Source organism: Gymnoscopelus microlampas (genome assembly GCF_963454915.1).
Source record: "Gymnoscopelus microlampas genome assembly, chromosome: 10".
NCBI classification, from domain to species: Eukaryota; Metazoa; Chordata; class Actinopteri; order Myctophiformes; family Myctophidae; genus Gymnoscopelus; species Gymnoscopelus microlampas.
The window spans coordinates 52,011,666-52,039,129 of record NC_139947.1 but is presented as its reverse complement, the minus strand read 5'-3'; the positions used below and the strand labels follow the sequence as shown (position 1 = coordinate 52,039,129).

Below are 27,464 nucleotides of genomic sequence, written 5' to 3'. Positions count from 1 at the left end.
TATTAAAGCGTTGTTTTTAAAGCTCTCAACGGTCTAGCCCCTCCATACATTTCTGTAAAACAGTTAACACAGTTTGAGGTCATTGTCTGTTGTTGTTTGTTACTGCTTTGTTTCTATTTGTTTTTTTGTTGTTTGCTACTGCTTTTTTATATGCCTTTACTTTGCTTCGTGAATAGACTAAGGTCTATTTTTTGCTCTTGTTTGGAAACAACAGAATACATCTGTGGTTCTCAAAGTGGAGTCCTTGAGGGAGTTCCTAGGGGTCCACAGCTAAATGATAGATAGTTAGGAACCAAATGGACCCTTATGGGTCTGTAACTCAGAGAGTGTACAAATGGAACCAAATGGACCCATGCTTTTACAATATAAATTGGGGTCCCAGAGATAGAAATGTCATTAAATGGGGGTCCATAACCTAATGCATGTCAAACTGGGGGTCCTTGACATTAAAATGGTTGAAAAAAACTGCTAGGGCCGTAAAAATCTTCTCTTATGGGGGTCCCTGGCATATCTTTTCAAATAGGGGTCCGCGGGCTAAATAAGTACATACTAATACAGTACATACATAGTATCAACTCTGATACATATATACACATACAGTACTTACATTACATTAATATACATACCTCTGTTGTAGGTGATGGTGGGACGTGTTTTAGTCTTCATTAAAACGTTGTATTTCCTTTTCACCGGGACTATGGGATGGTAGTCTGAGTCAGAATCCTCAACCTTAGGAGTAGGACGATCTTAAAGAAGGACACACAACTTATGTTAAAGGACAATCTTATAGGACACACAACTTAAGTTAAAGGACAATCTTAGGAGAATCTTAAGGGACACAACTTAATCCATTAAGACCTGAGACGATTCTTAACACATCGGGTGCCGTTCACGGTCTGAACCATGTTTTCAGTCTTTTTTTTTCTTTTTTTCTTTTTTCTCCACACGGGCGGGGCTAGAGCAGCTCTGGGAGTACCCATTGTGATCTTGAGAAGGAAGGGCTAGATAGATCCCCGGAAACAAAAACATGGCTTCCATCCACTTCCTGTCTATTTCCTTCTTTAAAACGCCTACAGTATATCTCCGAATCTGTTTTCGGTGTGGAAAACCGGTCATGCGCGGTGCGCAATCCGTCCCCGTTGTAACTTGCGAGTGAAATGTTATCGATCCAGGATGTAGCCAGGGTCATCGCTCAACATGAATGGATGCTTTTTTTTTACATGGATTTGCTCGTCGCGGAGTCTAAAGCTTTAAACAGCAAAGCGCAGTCAATGGGGAGAATGCTGGCACCCAAGGTAAGTTGTTATGAAAAAATGCTGGCACCCGATGTGTTAAAAAAAATCTAAACCCTAATTGTTTTATTTATTTTTTAATCTAAAACATTTCGGTGCTGCGCTATGAGCTTGTATATCTGCTATTTCTTGTCTCAAGCTGCCGCTTGAGCCTACTCAGCGCCGTTTGAGTTATGTACCGATAGACACAGAATGGTAAATCATGTTGTGAGGACGGCTCTGCTTCCGGGTTGCAACCGGTTACGCCCACCGTGGGACTCGCCGTACATATGCACAGATTTTCGGGCTTTCTAGACGGCTATGAACGGAATGACGTGCACTGGGTCCATGCAATGTGTACTGAATTGTGTGAGATCAGGCTGCCATGTTAACCATGTTAGACTCACAAAACCCACATCCTGATATGTGACTGATATTGTCCTAATGTGTGAGGGGGTCGATTAGTGTGTTTGTAAACGGAAATACTCAAGTCAAGTAAAAGGACCTCAAAATTGCACTTAAGTACTAGTACTTGAGTAAATGTACTTTGTTGTTACCTATTACTTGACCCATGCCCGTACTGCCAGCAGGGGGGGTGAAGCCCGCAGGTCCGCCGGGAAGAAATCCTCCCATGGCCCAATCCAACATGAACTTCAGTTCCTTCTCTTTACTCCCTCCTGCCTCGCTGAAGGACTTGTCACAACGCTGGGCAGCCAACTGGAACACAGAACACACCACAAGTCCACCGTTAATCATACCAATATAATACATTATAAAAAAGAGTGGTGGGAAAAGTACTCAATTGTTTTACTTGAGTAAAAGTATCAATACTGCAATATAGAAATACTCTGTTACAAGTAAAAGTCCGGAATTCAAAATGTACTTGAGTAAAAGTATTGGTATCAAAATGTACTTCAAGTACCAAAAGTAAAAGTACTCATTATGCAGAATGTCCCCTTTCAAGTTTTCAAATGTATGAGAATCTTTTGAACATAGCCGATCTACAAGTTCACAATGCGTCGCATTGTGAGCTTGTAGATCGGCTATTTTCAAATGCCCGAAGTGTATATAGGGCTGAAGTGGTTACTGTATGTTTTGTAATAATAATAATCCAAATCTACAAAGTAACTAAAGTTTTCAAATAATTCTAGTGGAGTAAAAGCACAGTATTTGCCTCTGAGATGTAGGTTGATATATGATAACACTAATTAGATCTCTGTAGATGTCTTACCTCAACGATCTGGTAGATGGCGTCTCTGTAGAGGGAGACGTCGTCATAGTCCGTTTTGGAGTAGCATTTATTAAAGGCAGAAAATGGTGCAAGTGCATCTATATGCATCTGTAGAACAGAAGGAATGGCATTACAGGTTAGGTCTTTAGCAGACACTCTTTATCCAGAGTGACAATGAACACGGTAAACGCATACATCAAATGCATAGAGACGGTTTAGTGCAGTGGTTCTCAAAGTGGGGTCCGGGGACTAGCCTGGTAAACCCTCCCTCCGGAAATCTCATTTCCATTTGATTTCAGAAAGGAGTCTGGTCTGAAACGCCTTTCTGCAATAATCGCTGTGGGCTGGAGTTGGGCGGGAGTAATACCGTTGACTGACAACCCCTTCAACCAATGATCGTTTTTCCCCTTCAGCCAATGAGCAGTTCATTTTGACGAGCTCCAGGCTATGTGACGCAACGGGACTTTTGGGACGGCCATGCCGAAAATAGGTTGCCTTATTGGGATACATGCGTGTCACTCCCCGCCCCTGCCGGTTCTCTAAATTTATATTTTTAAATAGGCTCTGTCATGATTAATTGACCACATATATGAAGTTAAACAACTACATTCTATCCAAACGATATCTTATAAGTAAATTCCGTGCCTCAAAAAAGAAGTTTGAAAGCGTTATAAAACTGAAAGTAAGAAGTGAAGGCACTCGCACAAACAACAATGGCTGCCGTTCGTCTTTTGTCGGCGGCTCTCAGGCTGCACTCGGGTTCATTCGGGCTCACTCGAACTCGCCACCTGATTGGCCAACTGTCGCTGTCAATCACAGAACAATGAGCGACGACGCTGATAGGCTCGTCGGCTCGGCGAGCAGAGCGATTATTGGAGAAAGGCGTTTCAGACCAGACTCCTTTCTGAAATCAAATGGAAATGAGATTTCCGGAGGGAGGGTTTACCAGGCTATCCGGGGACCCCCAGGGGTCCTTGAGGGAGTTCCAGGGGGGGCCCCGGGTAATTGATGAATAGTTAGGAACCAAATGGACCCTCATGGGTCTGTAACTCTGAGAGTGTCCAAATGGAACCAAATGGACCCGTTAGGGTCCATTTGGTTCCATTTGGACACTCTCAGAGTTAAATTAACATTGATTTTACAATATAAATTGGGGTCCCAGAGATAGAAATGCCATTAAATGGGGGTCCATAGCCTAATGCATGTCAAACTGGGGGTCCTTGAAATTAAAATGGTTCAAAATCACTGCTAGAGACGTAAATATCTTCTCTTCTGGGGGTCCCCGGCATAGCCTATCTTTTCAAATGGGGGTCCGCGGGCTTATAAGTGTCAATTTGGGGGTCCTTGACATGAAAAGGTTTGAGAACCACTGGTGTAGTGCCTCAGTAAACTAGGATCACAGGTAAACCAAGAACCTAGCGTCAGTCTAATATAATATCAAATTATGCACATTTAAATTATAGAAACTATAGGATGCCAGGTTTAAAAAAAAAATTGTTTTCAGAGTCAGTTTACATATAGGGCTGAAGTGGTTAATGTATGTTTTGTAATAATAATCAAAATCTACAAAGTAACTAGTAACTAAAGTTTTCAAATAACTGTAGTGGAGTAAAAGTACAAGATTTGTCGCTGAGATGTAGTGGAGTAGAAGTAAAAGGACTGAAAATTGGAAGTACTCCAGTAAAGTAAAAAATACTTCAAAAGTGTACTTAAAGGGCAAGACCACTTTGGTAGAGGTTTGGGTTGTGTAGTTACCTTCCCATGATGTAACTCCAAAGGTGTGCAAGAAATAAAAAATAATGGTTAGAAATTGATAATTCAAAATATGCATTGACTTACATTATACGCTGAAACAGCTTTCAAAGTCACTCTTTTAGCCCGTAAACCAACACAAACAAAGATAATTCAGACAATATAGAGCATCACCAAACCAAGTACTGTTTTTCTTTTATAAAAATGTTAACTTCCTGCTGATTTTACTATTTGAAGATCCGGATCCGGATCCGCAAATCCAGTTCAGGTTTTCTTCTTAATAAAAATAGTAAAATCAACAGGAAGTTCACATTTTTATATAAAAAACAAACAGTACTGGGTTTGGTGATGTTCTATATTGTCTGAATCATCTTTATTTTTGTTTGTTTATGTGCTAAAAGAGTGACTTTGAGAGCTGTTTTACCGTACAACATAAGTCAATGAGGTGCATATTGTGAATTATCAATTTCTAATCAATGGAGCAATTATTTTTGATTTCTTGTCCACCTTTGGAGTTACATCATGGCAAGGTAAATACACAAACCCAAACCTCTACTAAAGTGGTCTTGCCCTTTAAGTACAATACTTGAGTAAATGTACTCAGTCTCACCTCAGAGTACAAGCCGTCTCCAAACCACTCCACCTTGCGGAAGCTGGGCGGAGCAGAGCTCTTCTTCCAGGGGATGACCATACCAGGCCACCAGGTCCAGCCCTTCTTCAGCTTCAGCTTACCCCACACCAGCTCTGCTGCCTGGAAGCCATGCCCATCCTACCACACACACACACACACACACACACACACACACACACACACACACACACACACACACATGGCAATACAAATGAAAACAAAACAAAACAGAACTACTACTAGGCCTGTCACAATTATTACATCATTGTCTAATCGCAATTATTTGAGATAATCGTCATAATCGTTTCCATGCTGAAAGATTTTAACACATGTCCGAATATTAAAAATAGCAGAAATAGCAGATCTACAAGCTTGTAAGCTTGTTGATCTGCTATTTCTGCTATTTTTTACATTGTATACAATTATTAAATATGTCAATAATTTCAGGTCAGGATACCAATTTCATCCAATCAGGAGAGAGAACCCATACAGGATAAACAAGTGAAATTGTGAATCACAATATAGAGCTATTTAACACTGTTACTGAACAAACACTCTATAGCAATGATTACTATCACAATATAGAGCTATTTAACACCGTTACTGAACAAACACTCTATAGCAATGATTACTATCACAATATAGAGCTATTTAACACTGTTACTGAACAAACACTCTATAGTAATGATTACTATCACAATATAGAGCTATTTAACACTGTTACTGAACAAACACTCTATAGCAATGATTACTATCACAATATAGAGCTATTTAACACTGTTACTGAACAAACACTCTATAGCAATGATTACTATCACAATATAGAGCTATTTAACACTGTTACTGAACAAACACTCTATAGCAATGATTACTATCACAATATAGAGCTATTTAACACTGTTACTGAACAAACACTATATGATTACTATCACAATATAGAGCTTTATCTTTTTTACAAAACCCTTTTTGTTTTAACCAAACCATACCTGGTACTGCACATAGTAGTAGTACTTAGTACTTATTTGTGTGGTTACCGGACTTGCAGAATATTAAAGAAGTAATCAAATACGATTCAATAGTATGTAGATCCGTGGTTTATGTACCTGGTAGGTGTGAGGCCGTCGAGCTACTCTGAGCTTTGACGAGCTCTTAGTGTCTTTCACCTAAATAAGTGGAAATACGTTAAAGACAGGTTATTCTTTAGTATTTGCATTTGTTTAGGATAGAAACAGGGTTGTATTCATACACTGCAAACATACATCATCAAAACAACACAAAAACAGGCTTCAACTGTCGTGTAACATCATCATCATTAGGTGTGTCTTGCATTTGTTATTGCGTGTTATCGTAATTTGACTCGTTTAATTGTCACCCACTTCTTTACTTCTGTAAACCTGTAATGTGACAATACATTCTAATTGTAATAGTGTGTTGTTGTTGTTGTTTTGTTTTTTACTGTATTCTAAACGTGTCTACATTGTAAATGAGGTCCAGCCCCTCAGTTGTACCTCGGAGAACTAAATAAAGGTTTATGTCTTGTAATATTTTGTGGTTTACTCCCCCCACACACTCCTGGAGTGTTTTTGTCCAAATGCAGGTGGCAGTTATGAATAAAGCAAAATGTAATAATTGAAATGAAAGCATGTCACAGTGCTGATGAAAAATCAAATGATGGTGGAATCAATCGTGCAATAAAAGAAGCATTGATGTGCCAGAGCAGTGATTCTCAACCGTTTCAGGCCACGACCCCCCAAAAATAATCATATTTCAACTGAGGACCCCCCACCCTGACAATTAAGCACTTGGAATGTAGCCATTCAATTTAGTTTGACTCGGTTAATAGCAGATCTACAAGCTTGTAGATCCGCTATTTTCCAACACGTTGCCTCTTTCTTAAATTATTTGATAATCTTTTCTTATTTTTTCCCAGGTATCAAAAAGGTCTTAACCCATTAAGACCTGGAACGCATCTGTGTCACTTTAGATTTCTTTGCTATTCAAAAATAGCAGATCTACTCTGCTATTTTTGAAAAATCTTGATTTTTTTTTTTTTCAAAAAACAGTGAGGATTTAGAAAACATTTTAAAGAATCGCCTCAGGTCTTAAAGGGTTAAAGGTCCTTCAATTGTCACTTCACTGGCATCTGGGGGGGTCATGTGGGGACCCCCCTGGGGGTCCTGACCCACCGGTTCAGAATCACTGCTGTAGGGTGACCATTCACCACATGGTTGAAAAGGTCAATCACATGGTCTGTTGTTTTCTTGAGGTCAGAGGATCCACAACACAGTCCAATCCTCAGTGTTCATTCATCAGAGTTACTGTCACACCGTTTAACGTTCGTTTTAATACTCTTTATTATGGGCGAAATCTCTGGTCTGGTCTGTCTTAGAACTGCGATTCCCAGAATGCAGTCTGAATGCTGCAGGGCCCCATGCAGCGCCCAGGATATTTTTGCAAAGTAACCGCGTTGTCAGAAATGGTGTGTATGAACGTTGAAATACCTAATAAATACATTTACGCTTACATTTAGTGTCAGGGAAAGACACCTACAGTAGCCTATGACTAGAAAATCGTGTTAAAAAATAAACCTGTTAAAGATGAAATAATAATAATAGTAAAAACTAATATTTGTACTGCACTTTAGATTACATTTGAATCAAATCTCACTGTGCTACAATGAGTACAATATTGACATAAAAACATAGCTAGGATGTTTTTTTTGTAAAACTAAGCTTAAAGAAAAAGCTTTGTTAAAATGGTAGGCTTTTAGTCCTTTTTCAAAAACATCAACAGCCTGTGGCGCCCTCAGGTGGTCGGGGAGAGTATTGTACAGATGCTGAGCAGCCAAGCAGAAGGCTGTCTGCCGTCTATGTCCAAAACTTTTCAGGATTCAAATTCAAAAGTGGCAAAAACAAATATATATATAGATCTACAAGCTCAAAACATCAGCTGTTTTCGCTGATTTTGTGTGACGTTGTGGTATGACGAAGTAGGGCATCAATTTACGAAAACACATACATTTAACCCATTAAGACCTGAGGCGATTCTTAAAAATGTTTTCTAAATCCTAACAGTTTTTTGAAAAAAATCCAATTGTTTTTTTTTTTTTCAAGATTTTTTAAAAATAGCCAAAGAAATCTAAAGTGACACAGATGCGTTCCAGGTCTTAATGGGTCAAAATATGGAGATATCATAAGACCTTTCTGGCCGACAAGACACGATATAAAAAAAATAACTTTTGTGAACGTTACGCAGTATGACCTGTAAATGAACACTGAGCATTTGCAGTGTAATGTCGTGGTATAGGTTCTACTAGAGTATAGTAAACGTACCGACTCCTTTTTGTCGTTTTCCTGCTCAGGATTAACAGGCCTGTCCCAGGTGCCCTTCCCGGCCTGAAACACGGTCCGGGCCGGAGGCTTCTGACGCAGGCTGCTCTCCCAGCCCATCCCAACCCCCCTAGCGGGACCCTGAGAGACAGTACAGTCTCATTACACACACCCTCCACACACACACACACACGCACACACACACACACACACACGGACGCACACGCGCACACACACACACACACACACACACACACACACACACACACGCACACGCACACGCACGCGCACATACACACACCCCAATACCCTTACATCTCTTTGCTACCTTCCCCTGTCCTCAAGTGTCTCACACACACACACACACACACACACAAGCATGCACGCATGCACACACACACACCCTTCATATGTGAATACACACATATTGTGCACATACATATTGTAGAGCCAGACCGATGTAATCAGTTTGGCCGACATATCGACCATTGCTTGACATTTCGTATGACATTCGGTGTCATAAACTTTTGCAGCTGCTTTTCAAAAACAGCAGATCTACAAACTCATTGAGCTTGTAATTTGGAGTACCAAAACGCTCGCCCCTGAAACACAGTCGCCCCGGGGCAAGTCCGGCGGTATTCACCTGGTGTTCCTAAATGTAACCTCAGTAAAACTATGTCTAAACCTAACCTTATTCCTAAACTTAACCATATTCCTAAACATAACCTCAGTAAAACTATGCCTAAACCTAACCTTATTCCTAAACTTAACCTCAGTAAAACTATGTCTAAACCTAACCTTATTCCTAGACTTAACCTTATTCCTAAACTTAACCTCAGTAAAACTATGTCTAAACCTAACCTTATTCCTAAACTTAACCTCAGTAAAACTATGCCTAAACCTAACCTTATTCCTAAACTTAACCTCAGTAAAACTATGCCTAAACCTAACCTTATTCCTAAACTTAACCTCAGTAAAACTATGCCTAAACCTAACCTTATTCCTAACCTTATCCTCAGTAAAACAAATACAATAATACAAGAACCGCTGGTCCGCGAAAGAAATGGGGGCGAGCGTGTTTTGGGGTGAGCCTTCCGGTTACCGTAATTTGGCTATTCTTTTGGAAAATGTTTGAATATGGCTTACAGGTTAAATAGAATAAGGTTCTGTTTATTTTTATTCATATTTATTTACTTGTTCATTGTATAATTAAAGTTAAACTTTTCATACAGTATTTAAAGTTGAATATATACTTAATTTAAAAATTATGTCCATCAAAATTGTATCATTATTTTTGTTTCTATTCATTTGTTTATAAGTCCAATGCTTTCAAATTGAATAGAAAAGTTTAGACCTTTTGACAAAAAAAGGGGCCAGAATACAAAAGCGGGATTGGCATCGGACCCACAAATCTGGCATCGGTCGGGCTCAAATACGTTGCCTCTGGCCACCGTGGGGGAAAAGAGAAGCGGTTAGTAAAGTACGGTCAGCATTGAAATAAAGATGTATGGTCAGCATTGAAATAAAGATGTAAGGTCAGCATTGAAATAAAGATGTAAGGTCAGCATTGAAATAAAGATGGAGACAAAAGCACCCAGGTGACCAAAACACACATGCATAAAATGCATCCTGAAATCTGACAGATCTGTTCATATTTGACTGACTAAAAAAACTGTAGTTTTTTTTGACTGCCAAGAGTAGTGGCTAGGAGTCAGTGTCAGTGAAATGTAAGGTTAGGTGTACGTGGAAGGTGGCATAACTAAATATCATGTATATCAGTTATAAAAACAGTATAAAATCAGTGCTGATTTTATCGACTAAAACTATGACGAAAAATGTTGGTCGACAACCTTTTTTCACTGACGAAAACTAAATAAAAACTAAATAAAAACTAAGCTATGATGACTAAAACTAAGACAAATAAAAACTAGACTAAAATGTTAGTGAGATAGTGAGTTAGTGGAGAAGAGATCCAGTAGAACTAAAAGACAAGGTCATTTTATGTTTGGTTGCGCTCGGGTGTTGTCTGAAAATAGCAGATCTACAAGCTCACAACGCGTCGCGCTTTTTTCAGCATACAACCAAGTGTAAAATCAGCCATCACGATGCCATCAAGGCACCGCCAACATACATTTTAGTCGACTAAATCAACTGTAGATTTAGTCGACTATAAACGCATGACATTTAGTCGACTAAAACTAGAACATCTCAGATGACTAAATGTGACTGAAAATAAATGGAGTTTTATTCAAAGGACCGTGTCTAAAACTAAATCAAAATTTGCTGTCAAAATCAACACTGCTGGTTTGATCAAATTTAGAAAATGGAATTAATCAATGCATTACCTCATCTTTGCCACTCCTGTCATCGCTCTCGCTCTCATTCTTTGACAGACCTTGGAGAGAAACAGACAGGATTCTTTTTTTTCCCTCCTTTGTTTAACGGTGGATGGACGGAACATGAATATAAAACCATCCCTCTGGCAGTGTGTCATATGTGCCTGGTTTGGTTTCAAGTCATTGAATGACAAACGATCACTGTACCAAATATAAATCATTATATCCATCTAATGCCTAATTTATGCTCTGTTGCACGACGGTGTCCCGCTCCGAACATAACATAGCTCACAATGCGCCGCATTCCGCGACACATTGTGAGTTTGTAGCAGTGGTGGAAAAAGTACTCAAATGGTTTTACTTAACACATTGGGTGCCAAAACCGTATATATACTTCTTTTCAAAAACTGACGTTGAGTGCCAAAACAGTATTTTTTTTTCCCTTCACAGCACCAGGAGATATGATTTTTCGAAGATTTAGACTTTAATCCACTTCCTGGTTAACTTATGACTTCAAAAGCCTGTATCTCTGCTCCTGTGTACTTTTTGTTTTTACTATGTATTTTTGGCTATTTTCAACTGGCTGCAACTATGGAACGGATTACCGAATGTTTTTAATTTTTCCCCCGATTGTACGAGACCTCTATGTGTGTAATGATCACCGTGAGGACGGTGATCACTGAAAATATTTTGTGACTACTTGAAAAAGGTTCAAAAATGGTTAAAAATCCAGGCACTCAACGTACACTTTTTTAATAAAACTCTGGCACCCCAAGTGTTAAGTAAATATATCAATACTGCAATGTACTCTCTTACATGTAAAAGTCCGGAATTCAAAATGTACTCGAGTACGCGGGCCACGCATTGTGAGCTTGTAGATCGGCTATTTTCAAATGGTCAAACTGTATATGGGGCTGAAGTGGTTAATGTCTGTTTCGTAATAATAATCGAAAAAAAGAAAAATCTTGATTTTTTGTTTTGTTTTAATTTGTTTTAATTTGTTAGGATTTAGAAAACATTTTTAAGAACGCCTCAGGTCTTAATGGGTTAAGTACAGTACTTGAGTACATGTACTTAGTTACTTTCCACCACTGGTACGTAGTTCGGGTCTTTTCGGCGCACGAACAACGGCCGTGCGACTGCAGAATGAATCGGGCTGAAGTGAGAGCGTCTTTCTTACTTTTAATTTTGGTCAGGCGGATTTCACATGGCTTCACCGACCCGTTACGGACTTTCCCATCTGGAACACAACACAATGCGTCATCATTGACGGCATTGTGTTGCACCGTGAGCTCACATGACACCTGTTGGACTGACCTCGTGAAACACAACAAAGTAAATGTAACGTCTGCAGCAAAACCTTCCAAATGTTTTCATTTTGCTTTTTATCCCCTTCAAGTCGGGAACGCATCTGTGTCATTTTAAGATTTCTTCTTTCTTTCCATTTTTTGGCTATTCCCCCCAAAAAATGCAGATCTACAAGCTCATAGCGAGTGCCATGCCATGAGCTTGTAGATCTGCTATTTTGGGGGGAAATCGTGAACATTTTGTGCAAATCTTTGATATATGTTATATGTCGTTTTAAAGCTTGTAAAAGTGTTTTAATTTGTAACTCAAATCTTTGCTTCTGGGGGATTCTAAATGTCTTCAGTTAACAGTTTTTGCTATAATATCAGTGGCCAAAATGATGAATGTATTTGGCCTTGGACCCCCATCTCAAAATCTTTTGTTCCAGGGACCCTGAATAGCAGATCTACAAATTCAAGTTCCATGAGCTTGTATATCTGCTATTTTTGAATAGCCACAAGAAATGTAAACATGACACGGATGCGTTCCCGGTCTTAAAGGGTTAATCAAAGTGTTTCTGCTGCGTTGGCAGTGAATGCTACAGAACATCGTTGACATCTGGACCATATAGTGTGGTGTGGCAAGATGATCACAGATCTCCACCTACTGATAGGTCTGTGACGTCTAGATCAGGGGTCTTCAACAGGGGGTCCGGGACCCCTAGGGGGTCCTCAGAGCTACTATAGGGGTCCGCCAAATCTTTGTGAGAGGATTTTTTTTTTACATTAACCCCTTGAACCCTACCGTCCCTATTCTGAGGGGAACATTAGCCGAAAATAGCAGATCTACAAGCTCACAACGCCTCGCAGCGCGAGGCGTTGTGAGCTTGTAGATCTGCTATTTTTGGCAAATAGGTATAGGTGTAGAGGGAAAATATATTTATTTAAAAAAAATCTAAATCACAATTTTATACAATATAGAGGGGGTCCCTGCTTCATCTCTCTCTCAGCTAGGGGGTCCTTGGGCTGAAAACGTTGAAGACCCCTGGTCTAGATCCAATCAATGTTCTAAAACGGGATGGAGATTGTGACGTCGGTGGTTTCGGTCGACTTACCCAACTTGTTATTTTTATACTTCTTGGTCCTCCTCTGAGGGGAGGTGCAGGAGGTGCTGGTGCTGTCCGACTCCTCTGCGGTCGTCGTCCCGATCTCGATCTCTGTCTCTGCCTCGTCTCGCCCGGAGAACAGCAGAGCATCTCCACTCTGCACCGCCTGAGACGTGATGCACGCACACACACACACACGCACACGCACACACACACACACACACACACACACACACACACACACACACATTGTCAAATTGCGATGCATCGTGAGCTTGTAGATCGGCTATTGTTAGTCTATGCCAGGCTGGGCGGCCAATGGCCCAAGACTATGTTTACACCCCTGTCTGTCCAGCAGCCACACACAGTGGCCCTCATTTATCAACGCAGCGTATAAACCGGCATATATTTTTCCATATATTCAGGCGTGCACCAACGTCGAAGTCACATTTATCAAAGGATCCTAAACAGCTGATCCTAGCGTACATCAGGTCGGGGCTTTGATAAATCTCACGTATGAAAACGAGCGTCATTTAAATAACACGCCCTTAAATATTCTCAAAAGCCCCGATTTTAACGACATGAAGACGAACCAGAATACGACCAAAGACATGAAAAGCCAATAAGAAATAGCTTCCCCCGATCGCCTCGGACCACACACGCACACGCCCCTCTCTCTCTCTCACACACTCACACACACACGCGCCCGCCTGTGTTTTTCATGTAATCCACAGCGGTATCTTTGTCACTTAGGCTTATAGCCTATATGAATGACATATTATGATAACAATCACATCGCCATGAATGGAATACGTTTGTATATTAATTTATGTACCCCATACCGAGCAGTGCGCGTTCAAATTACACTAAAATAAAGCAGTCAGACTCGGCCAGGCTGCAGTGATTCCGTGCCACCACGTTAATAAGAGATTGGAGCGTCGGGTTTATATCCTTAACCCAGCCAGGTTGTAGTCTTCATAACTCTCGTCCCGAAAATGCGCTCGCATGAAGCGCTGTATATTTTGAAAATAGCAGATCTACAAGCTCACAACGTGTCGCGTTGTGAGCTTGCAGATCTGCTATTTTAAAATAGCCAATGCAACTGAATGACTGTTAAAGCAGTTTGTTTAAATTACTTTATAAAATGTTATATTTTCACAGGGATTATTTATTAGTGTAGATATACATTTTGGAGTGGATATATGTGTCCAGATGCCTGTCAGACCGTCAGACAATGCTGCTCCGCAGGTCTAGAATGGAATAAACGGGTGCAGCCAACGTCAACAACTGGTCTCGACCAGACGTGAGATCTCAGCGTAAAGTAGGATGAAGCCCACGTCAGGATATATTGATAAATGCCGAAAGGTGCGGTGATCTCGCCGTACGCTCATTATTCGGGCTGCACCGCGTTGATAAATGAGGGCCACTGTGTGTGTGTGTGTGTGTGTGTGTGTGTGTGTGTGTGTGTGCTGCTAATCTCCGGCACCGTTGGACCCATCAGCGTTGCACACAAGGGAGAACCTCTGCCCCAAAGCTTTCACAACAGCCTATCACAGCGCCATCAGGAGACCCATTTTTGCCCTACAGATTTTGTCTAAACCTCACGACACATCCGTTCCAAAAATGTGGTTATCAAACATAAATATCAAACATATCAGATCAGCTATTTTCAAGATTTTTTCCAAAAAGGAAATGCATGTATCTAATTCATTCAGAACAGAAGCAGGGTTCAAACATAATCACCACTGAACTTAGAATAAGCTTATGATCCACAAGCTTGTGCACTTGTAGATCGGATAATTTGGCTATTTTTGAGAACATTTGAAGGTGCTGGTTTAGTCAGTCCGTCCGTGGGTTTAACCCATTGAGACCTGAAGCCGATTCTACATGTCTCCTAAATCCCAACAGTATTCTGAAAAACGTATGTTTCTATATCAGTGGTGCTCAATCTATTTCATGTCAAGGACCCCCAAAATTATATGTATTTGGCCATGGACCCCCATCAAAATATGTTGTTCCAGGGACCCCCAGATGCAAAGAATAGAGTTAAAAATGTTGAATATATATATTAAAAATATATATATTCGAAGATTTGCACACATTTTCACGAATTTCAAAAATAGCAGATCTACAAGCTCATAGCGCGGCACTCGTGTCGCGCTATGAGCTTGTATATCTGCTATTTTTGAATAGCCCAAAGTGTAAAATAATGCTTTTTTAGCTCAAATCTAAAAATGACAAAGTTCCAGGTCTTAATGGGTTAAAAACATATTTAACCAATGACAACTACATAGGATACATTTCATTTCTACCTGACAGCATTGACATTTCACACACCTGGCCAAAGACGTAGTCCGCCTCCAGCGGCGGGCAGGGCAGGGACATGAGGCTGAGGAGGAGCCTCCTGAGGACGGAGGTGGACTCCGTGTCCTTCAGGACGTTGGTCCAGCGCCGCTCCGGGGACTCCGACGAGTCCGACGACGTGTCCCTCCTCTTGATCTCGATCTGCTTCCTGTTGCGGAACTCCAGGAAGTCGACGCTGAGCGCGCACGCCTCCCCGGAGGTCTGGCACAGCCCCAGCGTGGTCCCCAGCTCCCTCACCGCCTCCCCTGTAAAGTGTTGATTTTGACAGCAAATTTAGGTTTAGTTTTAGTCATTAGTCTTTTGAACAACTCTCAAACCCATAGAATCACTTTACAAACAGACATTAAAAACACTTGATCAAAAACCCAACCGTTACCACCATTGCCGTATAGTTCAAAGGTATAATTTATTTAATTTTGATAGCTTTAAACATTTTGCAGATGCCTGTCTCATTTTTAAGGTTTTAAATGGGCTTGCACCTCCACCACTAAAACTCTCCCTTCATAGAGCGAAGGGAGAGTGGTGACAGAGCAACAAGGGCAACTACCAGAGGAGACTGTGAGGTACCATTCAGACGGAGTGTGTTGGTAAAACAGTCTTCTCTGTTAGAGCCTCCCATCACTGGAACAGTCTTCCTACCGAAGTAAGAGAGACCAACAACTATCTAACCTTCAAATTCAACCTTAAAAGATGGCTAAAAGTTAACCAAATTTGTAATCATGAGTAAATTTAGGCTCCATTAATCACTGATGTGTCTTCTCCTATTTTACTGTATTCGTTTTGTCTTTTGTACTATGTCTACTTGTTTTGTATTGTTGACGATGTCTCTTTTTTGTATGGATAACTATATAACTTTTTTAACAGCCTGCCCAGGGACTACAGATGAAAATTAGCCAACTCTGGCTAACTCTGGCTCATTTACATGGACGTGAATAACTGACATGTTGATCAATGTGCATTGTCCCTGTTAAATAAATAAATAAAATACAATAAAATTCCATTTAGTTTTAGTCAAATTTTAGTCATCTGAAATGTTTTAGTTTTAGTCTAGTTTCAGTCGACTAAATGTCATAAGATTATAGTCGACTAAATCTACAGTTGATTTAGTCGACTAAAATGTATGTTGGCGGTGCCTTGATGGCGTCATAATGGCTGATTTTAACACTTGGTTGCATGCTGAAAATAGCAGATCTACAAGCTCACAACGCGTCGCAGTGAGCTTGTAGATCGGCTATTTTCTGAGGGCAACACCCGAGCGCAAGCGAACATAAAATGACTTGTCTTTTAGTTCTACTGGATCTCTTCTCCACTCGTCCCTCACTAACATTTTAGTCTAGTCTTTATTTGTTGACGAAATTTAAATCAATTTAGTCTTAGTTTTAGTCATCGTAGCTTAAGTTTCTATTTAGTTTTTGTTTAGTTTTCGTCATTGAGAGTAACAACCAGTGGTGGAAAAAGTACTCAAATTCTTTAGTTAAGTAAAAGTACCAATATTGCAATATAAAAATACTCTGTTACAAGTAAAAGTTCAGAATAAAAAATGTACTTGAGTAAAAGTACAAAAGTATTGGCATCAAAATGTGCTTGAAGTACCAAAAGTAAAAGTACTAAATATTTGAAAATAGCAGATCTACAAGCTCACAACGTGTCGCGATGTGACGCGTTGTGAGCTTGTAGATCTGCTATTTTCAAATAGCCTAGGTATAAAATATGGCTAAAGTGGTTCATGTATGTTTCATTATATCATCATTTATATCTGAAAAGTAACTAGTGACTAAAGTTTTCAAGTAAATGTAGTGGAGTAAAAGTACAATATTTGCCTCTGAGATGTAGTGGAGTAGAAGTAAAAGTATTGGAAAATAGAAATACTCAAGTAAAGTACAAATACCTCAAAATTGTACTTAAGTACAGTACTTGAGTAAATGTACTTAGTTACTTTCCACCACTGAGTAACACTTATACCTGTGACGTCCAGCATCTTGTAGGGGTTGAGGAGCTGGGCCATGCTCTTCAGCGCCACGCCGCTGAGAGGCAGCGACTCGGCCAGGCTGCCCGTCAGAGCCGCGTAGAAGGACGCCGCCTGCTGCCGCAGCGCCGCCGCCGTCTCCGGCGTGCCGCGCGCCTTCAGGAAGAGCTCCAAGTCGGGCCCGAAGTCGCAGCCGCAGCCGAGGAGCCCCGGCCCGCCGGACAGCCGGGAGGCTTCGTCCCTGAGGATCTTTTGGGTGTCGCCGCTCCCTTCCAGGAAGCGCGCGGCGGCCTGAGGCTGGAGGAGGCGCGTGGCGTAGGTGTGCAGCACGCCGCCGGCTTCTTCCAGAATGCGCGCCAAGTCGGTCCTGGAGGAAGAAGTGCCGCCGTCCTGCGGCGGCCGCAGGTGTTTGTGGAAGGCGTGCAGAGGCTCCGTGGCGTAGTCGAGGAACATGAACGTCGCCCTTTGATTGATTGAAATTTTTATTAGGCAAAAGAATGTAAAACAACACAGTTACATTCATAATGCTTTTGTCTAAAAGGTCCGGCCAAAAAAGTCCTTGCGGGCTTGTTTCCGTTGGGGTCCTTGAATTAATTTCATAGACATATAGTAGCAACCAAACAGTTCAAAAATCAACATAAGAATACAGAGGAAAAAATATATACCATTATGTACAAGAAAGGCATGAGAAAATAAAAATAAAAAGTATGTACAAAAAAGGGGGGGAGGGGGGGGTCGTCTGTCTACAGGGAAACTGGTACTAGCTCCTCTTTAGGCCTCCAGAAAGATGAGTTTTTAGGGCTGTTTTGAATGAGCCCAGCAAACTGCATTTTTTGAGGGATGGGGTTAGACTATTCCATTCCTTGGTGGCTGTGCTATAGAAGGAGAATTTGCCCATGTTTGTTTTATGGGTGGGTGTTACCTGAGTTTGTGATCCTGCAGCCGGGAGAGGATCTTCCCGGCTTTGTCGTCGTCGTCACAGGAGCTAAAATACGACACGAGTTCGTTCCACATTCCCGTGAGTTTTGTGACCATGAGGCAAAGGTTGAGACAGCTGGTGTTGTTGAGATCCGGAGGACTGGAGGACACGGTGTCGTAAGAGGACGTAAAAAGCGCCTTCAGGTTGTCGTTGTCCTTGGTCGGGGGGGCAGAGGAGGAGTAGTGGCCGTGGATGTCTCCGATCAGCCCCCGGACCCGAGCGGAGAGCTGTAGCTCCGAGACGGCGGCGCGGCAGGCCGCGTCGGCCGCCGCGTACATCCCCGCCAAGGCCACCACGTGGGGGTTCAGCTCCCTGAGCGCGGAGCGGATCCGCTCCGAGGCCGCCGGAGCCTCGTGGCCCTCCGAGTGCACGGCGACCAGGTTGGCCGGCCGAAGGCCGAACCTCCGGACGGCCTCCGCCACGGCCTCCGCCACGGCCTCCGCCACGGCCTCGGCGCTTTCGCCTCTTCCGGCGGCGTACGGCAGGGCGTCCAGCAGCCTGACGCTGTACCGCGAGACGTTCGCGTCGAAGTAACCCACCAGCACCGCGGAGACGGCGCAGACGGCACCGAGCGGCACGCCTCCGTAGACGTACAGGCTGTACGGGGTGGTCTGACACACGGACGCTATGTCTTTGGGGTAGTGCAGGCCCAGCATGTAGCGTGGATAATGCTCGCTGACCACCGAGCCGGAGGAGCAGTGTTTCCGAATGAACCGGATGAGAGCCTGACTGCAGGCCAGCGGCTCCAGGGCTTCTCTAGCCGGTCGGCCGGCAGCGGGTTTGTTGTCCGCCGCCTGGGACAAACCCCCCGCCCTCTTCCTGTGCTTGTTTGATTCGGCGTGGCGTTTGACGTCGCTCAGGCCCCGGTGAGACGTGCTCAGGTGTGTTTTACACAGAGAGCAGTAGGTGTTGTGTTGTCCTTTAGGGCTGGGTTCTGCCCAGGGACACTCTTCCTTCCATGACGGGTCGTACGGTATTTTCTGAACTTTTTTGAGCCTCTGGCTGCCTTCCTCCTCCGTAGTGCCTTCCTCGTCCGAGTCCCTTTTCCGGATTTCTGTCAAAATATAAATGCAAAGAATATGGTCAATCCTTAACCCATTAAGACCGGGAACGCATCTGTGTCATTTTAAGATTTCTTTGGCTATTCAAAAATAGCAGATCTACAAGCTCGTAGCACGGCACCGAGTGCCGTGCTACGAGCTTGTAGATCTGCTATTTTTTGGAAAATCGTGAACACAACTCAAATCTTTGCTTCGATCTGGGGGTCCCTGGAACAAAATATTTTGAGATGAGGGTCCACGGCCTCAGGTTTTAATGGGTTAAAAGAATAACTAAAAAACTATTCACTAATTCTGCCTCTACGGTAGCTCAACACACCACGACAACATGCGTTGCCTTGTAATGTAAGGTTACTGTACTGTACTCTGTTATTATTGATAGTTTTTAACCTTCTAACAATATCACTTTTGTGTTACTTTCACATAACAACCTAAAATAGGGGGGTCCTTGAAATGAGACGGTTTGAGAACCACTGTGTTACATATCATTGCTGCCGGTTAGAAACCTTGTATCTCCATATTGACTTTTCTCTTCTTTTTTCGTGAATTAAAGCCCATCATACAAGAGTCACAATAGCCAATGTACAAGCTTGTAGATCAGCTATTTTCGCAATATTTGGAAAGGTTTTGAAAGGTGGTTTAAGTGTGTCTGTGGGTTTTATACATATTTTACCAATTAAAAGTATTAAAAGAGCTTGTGACTAAATACTCAGGATCCATTGAAAATGTCCTGGGTATTTAGGACATTTAGGACATTGTATATACAACAAAGTGACAATATGTAATGCATTGGTGTCTTCTGAATAAAATGCCATTTAGTCTTAGTGATATTTTAGTCATCTGACATGTTTTTGTTTTTGTCTAATTTTAGTCGACCAAATATCATAAGATTATAGTCGACTAAATCTACAGTTGATTTAGTCGACTATAATGTATTTTGGCGGTGCCTTGATGGCGTCATAATGGCCGATTTTACACTTGGTTGCATGCTGAAAATAGCCGATCTACAAGCTCACAACGCGTCGCAGCGCGACGCGTTGTGAGCTTGTAGATCTGCTATTTTCAGAGCGCAACCAAACATAAAATGACTTGTCTTTTAGTTCTACTGGATCTCTTCTCCACTAGTCCCTCACTAACACTTCAGTCTAGTTTTTATTTGTTGACGAAATTGTCATTACATTAAGTCTTAGTTTTAGTCATCATAGCTTAGTTTTTATTTAGTTTTCGTCAGTGAGAAAAGGTAGTCGACTAACATTTTTCGTCATAGTTTTAGTCGATGAAATCAACCGTGTGTGTGGGTCAGTCTTACGGGCGTTGAGAACAGGAAATCAACAGTGTGTGTGTGGGTCAGTCTTACGGGCGTTGGGAAGGGGAACCCACATGGCTCCAGTGGGGTTGATGTCCTGTCCGCTACGCGCTGCAACGACGTCGTACTCCTGGTCGGTCAGGTTCTTGGAGAAGAAGGCTTTGAACCACTTCATGAAGTGAAGGTTGGCTTTGAAATCCCCCTTGATCAGCTCCTCAACAGGAATGTCCTGAAAGAAGACACGAAATCCACCCAATGTTTTACACAAAACAATACATAAAACGAACTGATTGAACAATAAAGGGGGGGGGGGAGAGAACTGGATACGTGAGCTATACGCTACGCTTCAGGAATGATACATTTTATAGAGAAGGATTCGATGTGATACGATGCAATCTAACACAGTTTTTTTTTTACATGTATTTAATGTAGACTTTAATGTTCCATTATATATTTAAATAAGACAATTCTTTAAATGTGGTTATCAATTTTATAGAAACCTCAAAGGTTTGGTTAACTAATCAGTGTGTTCAATGCATACTGTCATTAAACATTTAACAGTGTGGAGTATCCAATTCAGTGCATACTGTCAGTAAAAGGACAGTAAACTGTGTGTACCAGAAGTCACAGAATACAGTAGACTGTTAAGATTGATTTATACTCCATTGCACGGAGGTGTCCCTGGCCACAAGATCTGATCTACAAGCTAACAAAGGGCTGTGATGAGATGCGTTGTTAGATTATAGGACTGCAGTTTCAGCAAACAGGCATTAATATCCTAATATCCTGGTCATGTAAGTCACTAAGCCAGGGGTAGGCAACCTCACAACATTGGCACAGAGGAGGACGATCACTGGCATAAGTGTGAGAGAGAGGAGTTCTCTTTTAAAATAAAAATATATGTTTTAAACATTGCATATAGATCTTTGCTTCTGGGGATCCAACAAATGTCTTCTAAATCCTCAGTTTCTTTTTTGAAAAAATGATGTTGCTATAATATCAGTGGTTCTCAAACTTTTTCATGTCAAGGACCCCCCAAAATGATATGTATTTGTCCGAGGACCCCCATCTCAAAGGAAGCCCCAGAAGCAAAGATTTGAGTTAAACATGTATATATATATTCAAAGATTTGCACACATTTTCACAATTTACTTTTTTATTTTAGATAGCAGATCTACAAGCTCAAAGCACTATATGAGCTTGTATATCTGCTATTTTTGAATAGCCAAATCAATCTTAAAATGACAAGAGATGCATTCCCGGTCTTAAGTGGTTAAGTCATGGTGTCACAAAATAAAAGATAAACCAGAGACAGAGGAAGAGGTGAACCTTGGTGACACGCCTGCTGTTGAAGGCCTCTTGAAGCAGAGTGAAGTTGTGTTTGTAGTCGTCCTCTCCGTCCGCCTGGAACTTCACGCTGCTCACATCGATAGAGCCAGGAAACAGCCAGTCCATGAGCTGGCAGTGACACGCACCTGTACAACAACCCCACACACACACACACACACACACACACACACACACACACACACACCATGTTAGGTATAATCATCATAACATCGCTACAACCAAAATTGTATTTTCGCGCAGTTAACATGGCAGTGGAGTAGTATTATTCATTAGCCTTATTTCTGGAAGAACAGGACACTTATTACATTGTTATTGACAGTTAGAAATATACAATTTTGTTGTAAATATCCACAGGTTGACAAACTGGACGTAGCTAGTGTTCTGGACACTTTATTTTATATAGTGTAGATCATTGGTTGTCAAATGGGGTCCGGGAACCTCCAGGGGTCCTTGGGGGGGGGGGGTACCAGGGGGTCCCCAGCAAATTGTAACCACTTTAACAATATTTTATACTTTGGCTATTCAAAAATAGCAGATCTACAAGCTCATAGCGCGGCACGAAGTGACGCGATATGAGCTTGTAGGTCTGCTATTTTTGAAAAATCCCTGACACAAAATATTTTTGAGATGGGGGGGTCCGCAGCCAAATACAAATCATTTTGGGGGTCCTTGACATGAAAAGGTTTGAGAACCACTGATACAGAGATTATACTCGGAAATACTGCCCTACACGTTTGTTTACAAACATTCTGACCTGGTCTATATGGTCTATGTAAAAACAGCAAGTAGATAAATGAATGTAACACGTTTTTATTTAAATAATAAATAACAAGGTATTCGTCACTTTAACTCTGGATTAGAATCTAACGTTGAACAAGTAGAACAGTGCTGCCTGGAGCCCATGGGTCTTCTAATGGCTCTAATACCTGAGTTTGTTTGCACCACGTCAGTGAAACTCGTCTTCAGCAAGTTATTGAACCACTTCAGCAGGTGATGGCGGTTGCTTTTGTCATCATAACCGTCTGGAGTCACAGCCTCGTTGGTGGGTGTGGCCATTGTGAAGTTTTCTGGGGGGAAAAATACGCTTTTTAAATAAATTAATCCAATAAGACTGGGAACGCATCTGTGTCATTTTGAGATTTCTTTGGCTATTTTTTGAAAAATTGTGGAAAATGTGTGCAAATCTTTGAATATATACGTATATATGTTTTCTTTTAAAGCAAACATTTGTAACTCCGATCTGTGCTTCTGGGGGGTCCCTGCAACAACATATTTTGAGATGGGGGTCCGCGGCCAAATACATATCATTTTGGGTGGTCCTTGACCTGGAAAAGTTGGAGCACCACTGATGCCACTGCCGCGGACCCCCATCTCAAAATGTTTTGTTCCAGGAGCCCCCACGAGGCAAAGATTTGAGTTACAAATGTTCGCTTTAAAAAGTATACATTCAAAGATTTGCACAAAAAAATGCACTCGTGTCGCACTATGAGCTTGTAGATCTGCTATTTTTTAAATAGCCAAAGAAATCTAAAATGACACAGATGTGTTCCCGGATTGAATGTGTTTTGGTTATGCTAGTTATAATTTGCAGATGCATGTTGGTTGGTTACTTGTTCACATATGCTATGTATCTTATTCAAAGAGACATATACTATAAAATAAAAGGTATATTTATATACACCAGCATTCTACAAAAAGGATTTACAATGTGTATTAGATTCTCTCACTCACACACACGCACGCACGCACGCACGAAAGCACGCACGCACGCACGCACACACACACACACACACACACACACACACACACACACACACACACACACACACACACACACACACACACACACACACACACACACACACACACACACACACACACACACACACACACATTACATTACATTACATTACAGTCATTTAGCAGACGCTTTTATCCAAAGCGACTTACAATAAGTGAATTCAACATAGGTAGGGAACGAAAACTACTAATCACCAGAAGTTTTAAGTACATTTCCTGCAAAAACAAGCAACCAAGAGTATACCTAGCGCTAAGGTAAAAGTGCAATATATCAGCTACCTACTTTCTTAAACAGATGAGACAAAAATGGCAAAATCAAATGAGCACGAGCTAAAACAAATAAGTGTATCGACTAAACAAGATCCAATAAAACAATACAAGAATAAAACAAGAGTTCGTACAACTAGTTAACAACAAGTAGGCCAGGCAAAGAGGAAGGATAGTGTTTCCTGAAGAGGTGGGTTTTCAGCCTGCGGCGAAAGATGGGCAGTGACTCTGCTGTCCTGACATCAGTGGGAAGTTCATTCCACCACTGTGGGGCCAGAACACACACACACACACACACACACACACACACACACACACACACACACACACACACACACACACACACACACACACACACACACACACACACACACACACACACACACACACACACACACACACACACACACACACACACACACACACACACACACACACACACACACACACACACACACACACACACACACACACACCTGATCATGAGGAGCAGTTAGGGGTTCAGTGCCTTGCTCAAGGACACTTGGACGTGCAGCCAGGAGGAGCCGGGGATCGAACTGGGAACCTCCTCGATTCCAAGACTCAGATTCCGGATTCAAATTGCAGAATTCAGATTGTTGATTGAAAAGCTGTGTGGGAAAAAAAAGACTAATTTTAGCTCCATTGTAAACTTCATGTCCTCCATTAATAGCTGGCTGAACAGCAGCTGGAGTCTCAATAATATGTTAGTTGAGATGCAACAGGTTCCATTGTTGTCGTCGTTGTTTTCATCTATTTTAGTTGTCTAGTACAGTGGAAACTGTATGAATGTATTTATTATTGACACATGGCTCAGTTTACACGACATTTCCACTCAAAGGACCACATTGAAAATAATAAATTTTGAGTTTTATCCTTTTGACAGATAATGCACAAATATATGTTCATGTATTTAGCCCAGGGGTCTTCAACGTTTTCAGGCCAAGGACCCCCTAGCTGAGAGAGAGATGAAGCAAGGACACCCTCTATATGAGTTGCTGCATGTCCCTTCAATAAAAATCTGAAAATCTGTTTAGACATAATGCTGGGTTTGATGTTTACCTGGTGGTATCTAGAGTTACTTATTTTAGTAGCATTTAATTGTTGATTCTTTGCCCTCTATTTACGTGACCATGAACTACTGTTGTTTGTTATTGACTACAGTTCATGACATTTACTCTGATCTTACACTTTGCTTTGTAAAAGTTGCTCTGGATAAGAACATCTGATCAATGCCTATATTTGTAATTGTAAATAAAGATTGTATATCATCCTATATGCCAGGGGTCTTCAACAGGGGGTCCGGGACCCCTAGGGGGTCCTCAAAGTTACTACAGGGGGTCCGCCAAATCTTTGTGTGATAGGATTTTTTATTTTACCGTAACCACTTGAACCCTAACATCCCTTTTCTGAGGAGAACTTTGGCCAAAAATAGACGATCTACAAGCTCACAACGCCTCGCGCTGCGAGGCGTTGTGAGCTTGTAGATCGGCTATTTTTGGCCAAGAGGCTATAGGTGTAGAGGGAAAAAAGAGCAGACCACGTAAACAAAAGATGTTGAATGTGAAACACAATTTTATATAATATAGAGGGGGTCCCTGCTTCATCTCTCTCTCAGCTAGGAGGTCCTTGGCCTGAAAATGTTGAAGACCCCTGCTATATGCCATAACAGGTATAGTTGTTACTCTTTCTTACAGATATACAAATGAACACTTACAGGTCTGTAACTCTGAGTTCAATGTAACGCTGAGAATTTTACAGTGTAGATTTGGGGGTCCCACAGATACACAATGGTATCAAATGGGGGTCCGTGGCCTAAATGCATATCAAACTGAGGGTCCTCGAAATTAGGAGGGTTCAGATCAGAACCAGTGACATAGCCTACGTTAGATATATTAATATAAACAAATCAATAATCAATATATAAGCCCATGATAATAATAAGTCAACCAGGAGCCCAGGGGAGGGAGGGGCCAGGGAGGGTCAGAACCAGCCAATTGGCAGATGTCCCTTTGTGCAGACAGACATACAGGCAGACAGACAGGCAAACAGACAGGCAAGCAAAGAGACAGGAAAGCAGGCAGACAGAGAGGCAAGCAGGTACACAGACAGACAGAGAGACAGGCAAACAGACAGACAGACAGACCGGCAGGGGGAGGAGTCTCAGTGCTCTGCTTTGTGTTTGTTGTTGAAAAATGAGAGTGAATTATTATGGAGACGTTGTTGTTATCGTTGTTGTTTCTCATGCTATGTGTAATAAGCAGGTCATAATGCATTGACATGGAGCAGGCTAACAGGCTAGCACTGCAGGCTATCATTAGCCTCTAAAGGCAGCGTGGGAGACATAGAGCTTACAGACCACTTTCACTGCCGAGCCGAGCCGAGCCATGCCGGGCCGGTTGCTTCCTTCCTTCCTTCCTTACTCTCTCCTCCCCTTCCTCTTCCTCAGTCCATCCATACAAAAGCTTATAACCTACAAAATCTAAATCTCGCGTTATTGAGGCTCCTATTTTTTCCTCCTCCCTTATTTTTGCCGCGAATGTCTTGCATAACTTAACTCTGTGTTCCTCCTCAGTCTAAAGAGGAAACTCCAGAGACTCACTGAGCCTAAAGCGTGTTATTATAATAAATACATGAATATAATACATGTCTGTCTGTCTGTCTGTCTGTACGCCGGCATCCTCCTCCATGATGCATTCATTCAGCACCATGATGTTACTGGTTGTACTGGTTGTTCTACATGCTTTATCTCACATGTAAACACACACATAACTACTATTAAAGCAGCCTTTACCACCATTAAAGTGTTCATATATGGAGGCGACGAGAGCCCGTTCAGGTCTACTATATGAACATACATACAATAATATACATGCAGAGCTAAAGTATATAAAGACATTTAAATGTCTGCTTAGTGTAGGTTAAAGCTCAGAGAAGTCCTCTTTTCCTCCAGCAGGGTTATACTTTACTAATGCTTCCTTTGCATGAGATCCATAGTGTTATTATAACGCATGCCTCCCCTGTGGGTCTCTATTCTCAACAAAGAGTGTAACACACACACGCGCGCGCGCACACACACGCACACACACACACACACACACACACACACACACACACACACACACACACCGTCACATTGCGTGCACCGTGCACGACATAATAAACACAGGTTCACCTACCTTCACCTTGGAGAAAGAGACTGTAACTGTAACAGTACGCTGGAGAGAGAGACACACACTGCAGCCAGCCTACATGTTACATGTTAACAACATAGGGTTAATACACATACCACTGTTGCCAGATATTGCGAGAGAAACAAGCAACAAGGTCTATGAAAACAAAGAAGCGACTATATCTATATTTTTTATATATATATTTGAAAATAGCAGATCTACAAGCTCACAATGAGCTTGT

The 27,464-nt window shown here is 41.8% G+C and overlaps 1 protein-coding gene across 1 annotated transcript in view; it reads right to left on the bottom strand.

Moving 5' to 3' along the window:
* dnmt3ba (DNA (cytosine-5-)-methyltransferase 3 beta, duplicate a) overlaps positions 1-24,645 on the bottom strand; it is a 43,621-nt gene extending 18,976 nt beyond the window's left edge. Inside the window, exons 1-15 of the mRNA XM_084070170.1 lie at positions 24,509-24,645; positions 22,892-23,032; positions 21,945-22,090; positions 20,667-20,844; positions 18,195-19,305; positions 17,269-17,735; positions 15,280-15,551; positions 12,952-13,108; positions 10,560-10,609; positions 8,218-8,355; positions 5,989-6,048; positions 4,865-5,023; positions 2,503-2,610; positions 1,829-1,988; positions 627-746 (exon numbers count right to left, since the gene is read on the bottom strand). Coding sequence (XP_083926296.1) covers positions 627-746; positions 1,829-1,988; positions 2,503-2,610; positions 4,865-5,023; positions 5,989-6,048; positions 8,218-8,355; positions 10,560-10,609; positions 12,952-13,108; positions 15,280-15,551; positions 17,269-17,735; positions 18,195-19,305; positions 20,667-20,844; positions 21,945-22,090; positions 22,892-23,021 — 3,256 coding nt within the window. The 5' untranslated portion in view covers positions 23,022-23,032; positions 24,509-24,645. The remainder of the gene's footprint in view (positions 1-626; positions 747-1,828; positions 1,989-2,502; positions 2,611-4,864; positions 5,024-5,988; positions 6,049-8,217; positions 8,356-10,559; positions 10,610-12,951; positions 13,109-15,279; positions 15,552-17,268; positions 17,736-18,194; positions 19,306-20,666; positions 20,845-21,944; positions 22,091-22,891; positions 23,033-24,508) is intronic.
* Between the last annotated feature and the right edge of the window lie 2,819 nt (positions 24,646-27,464).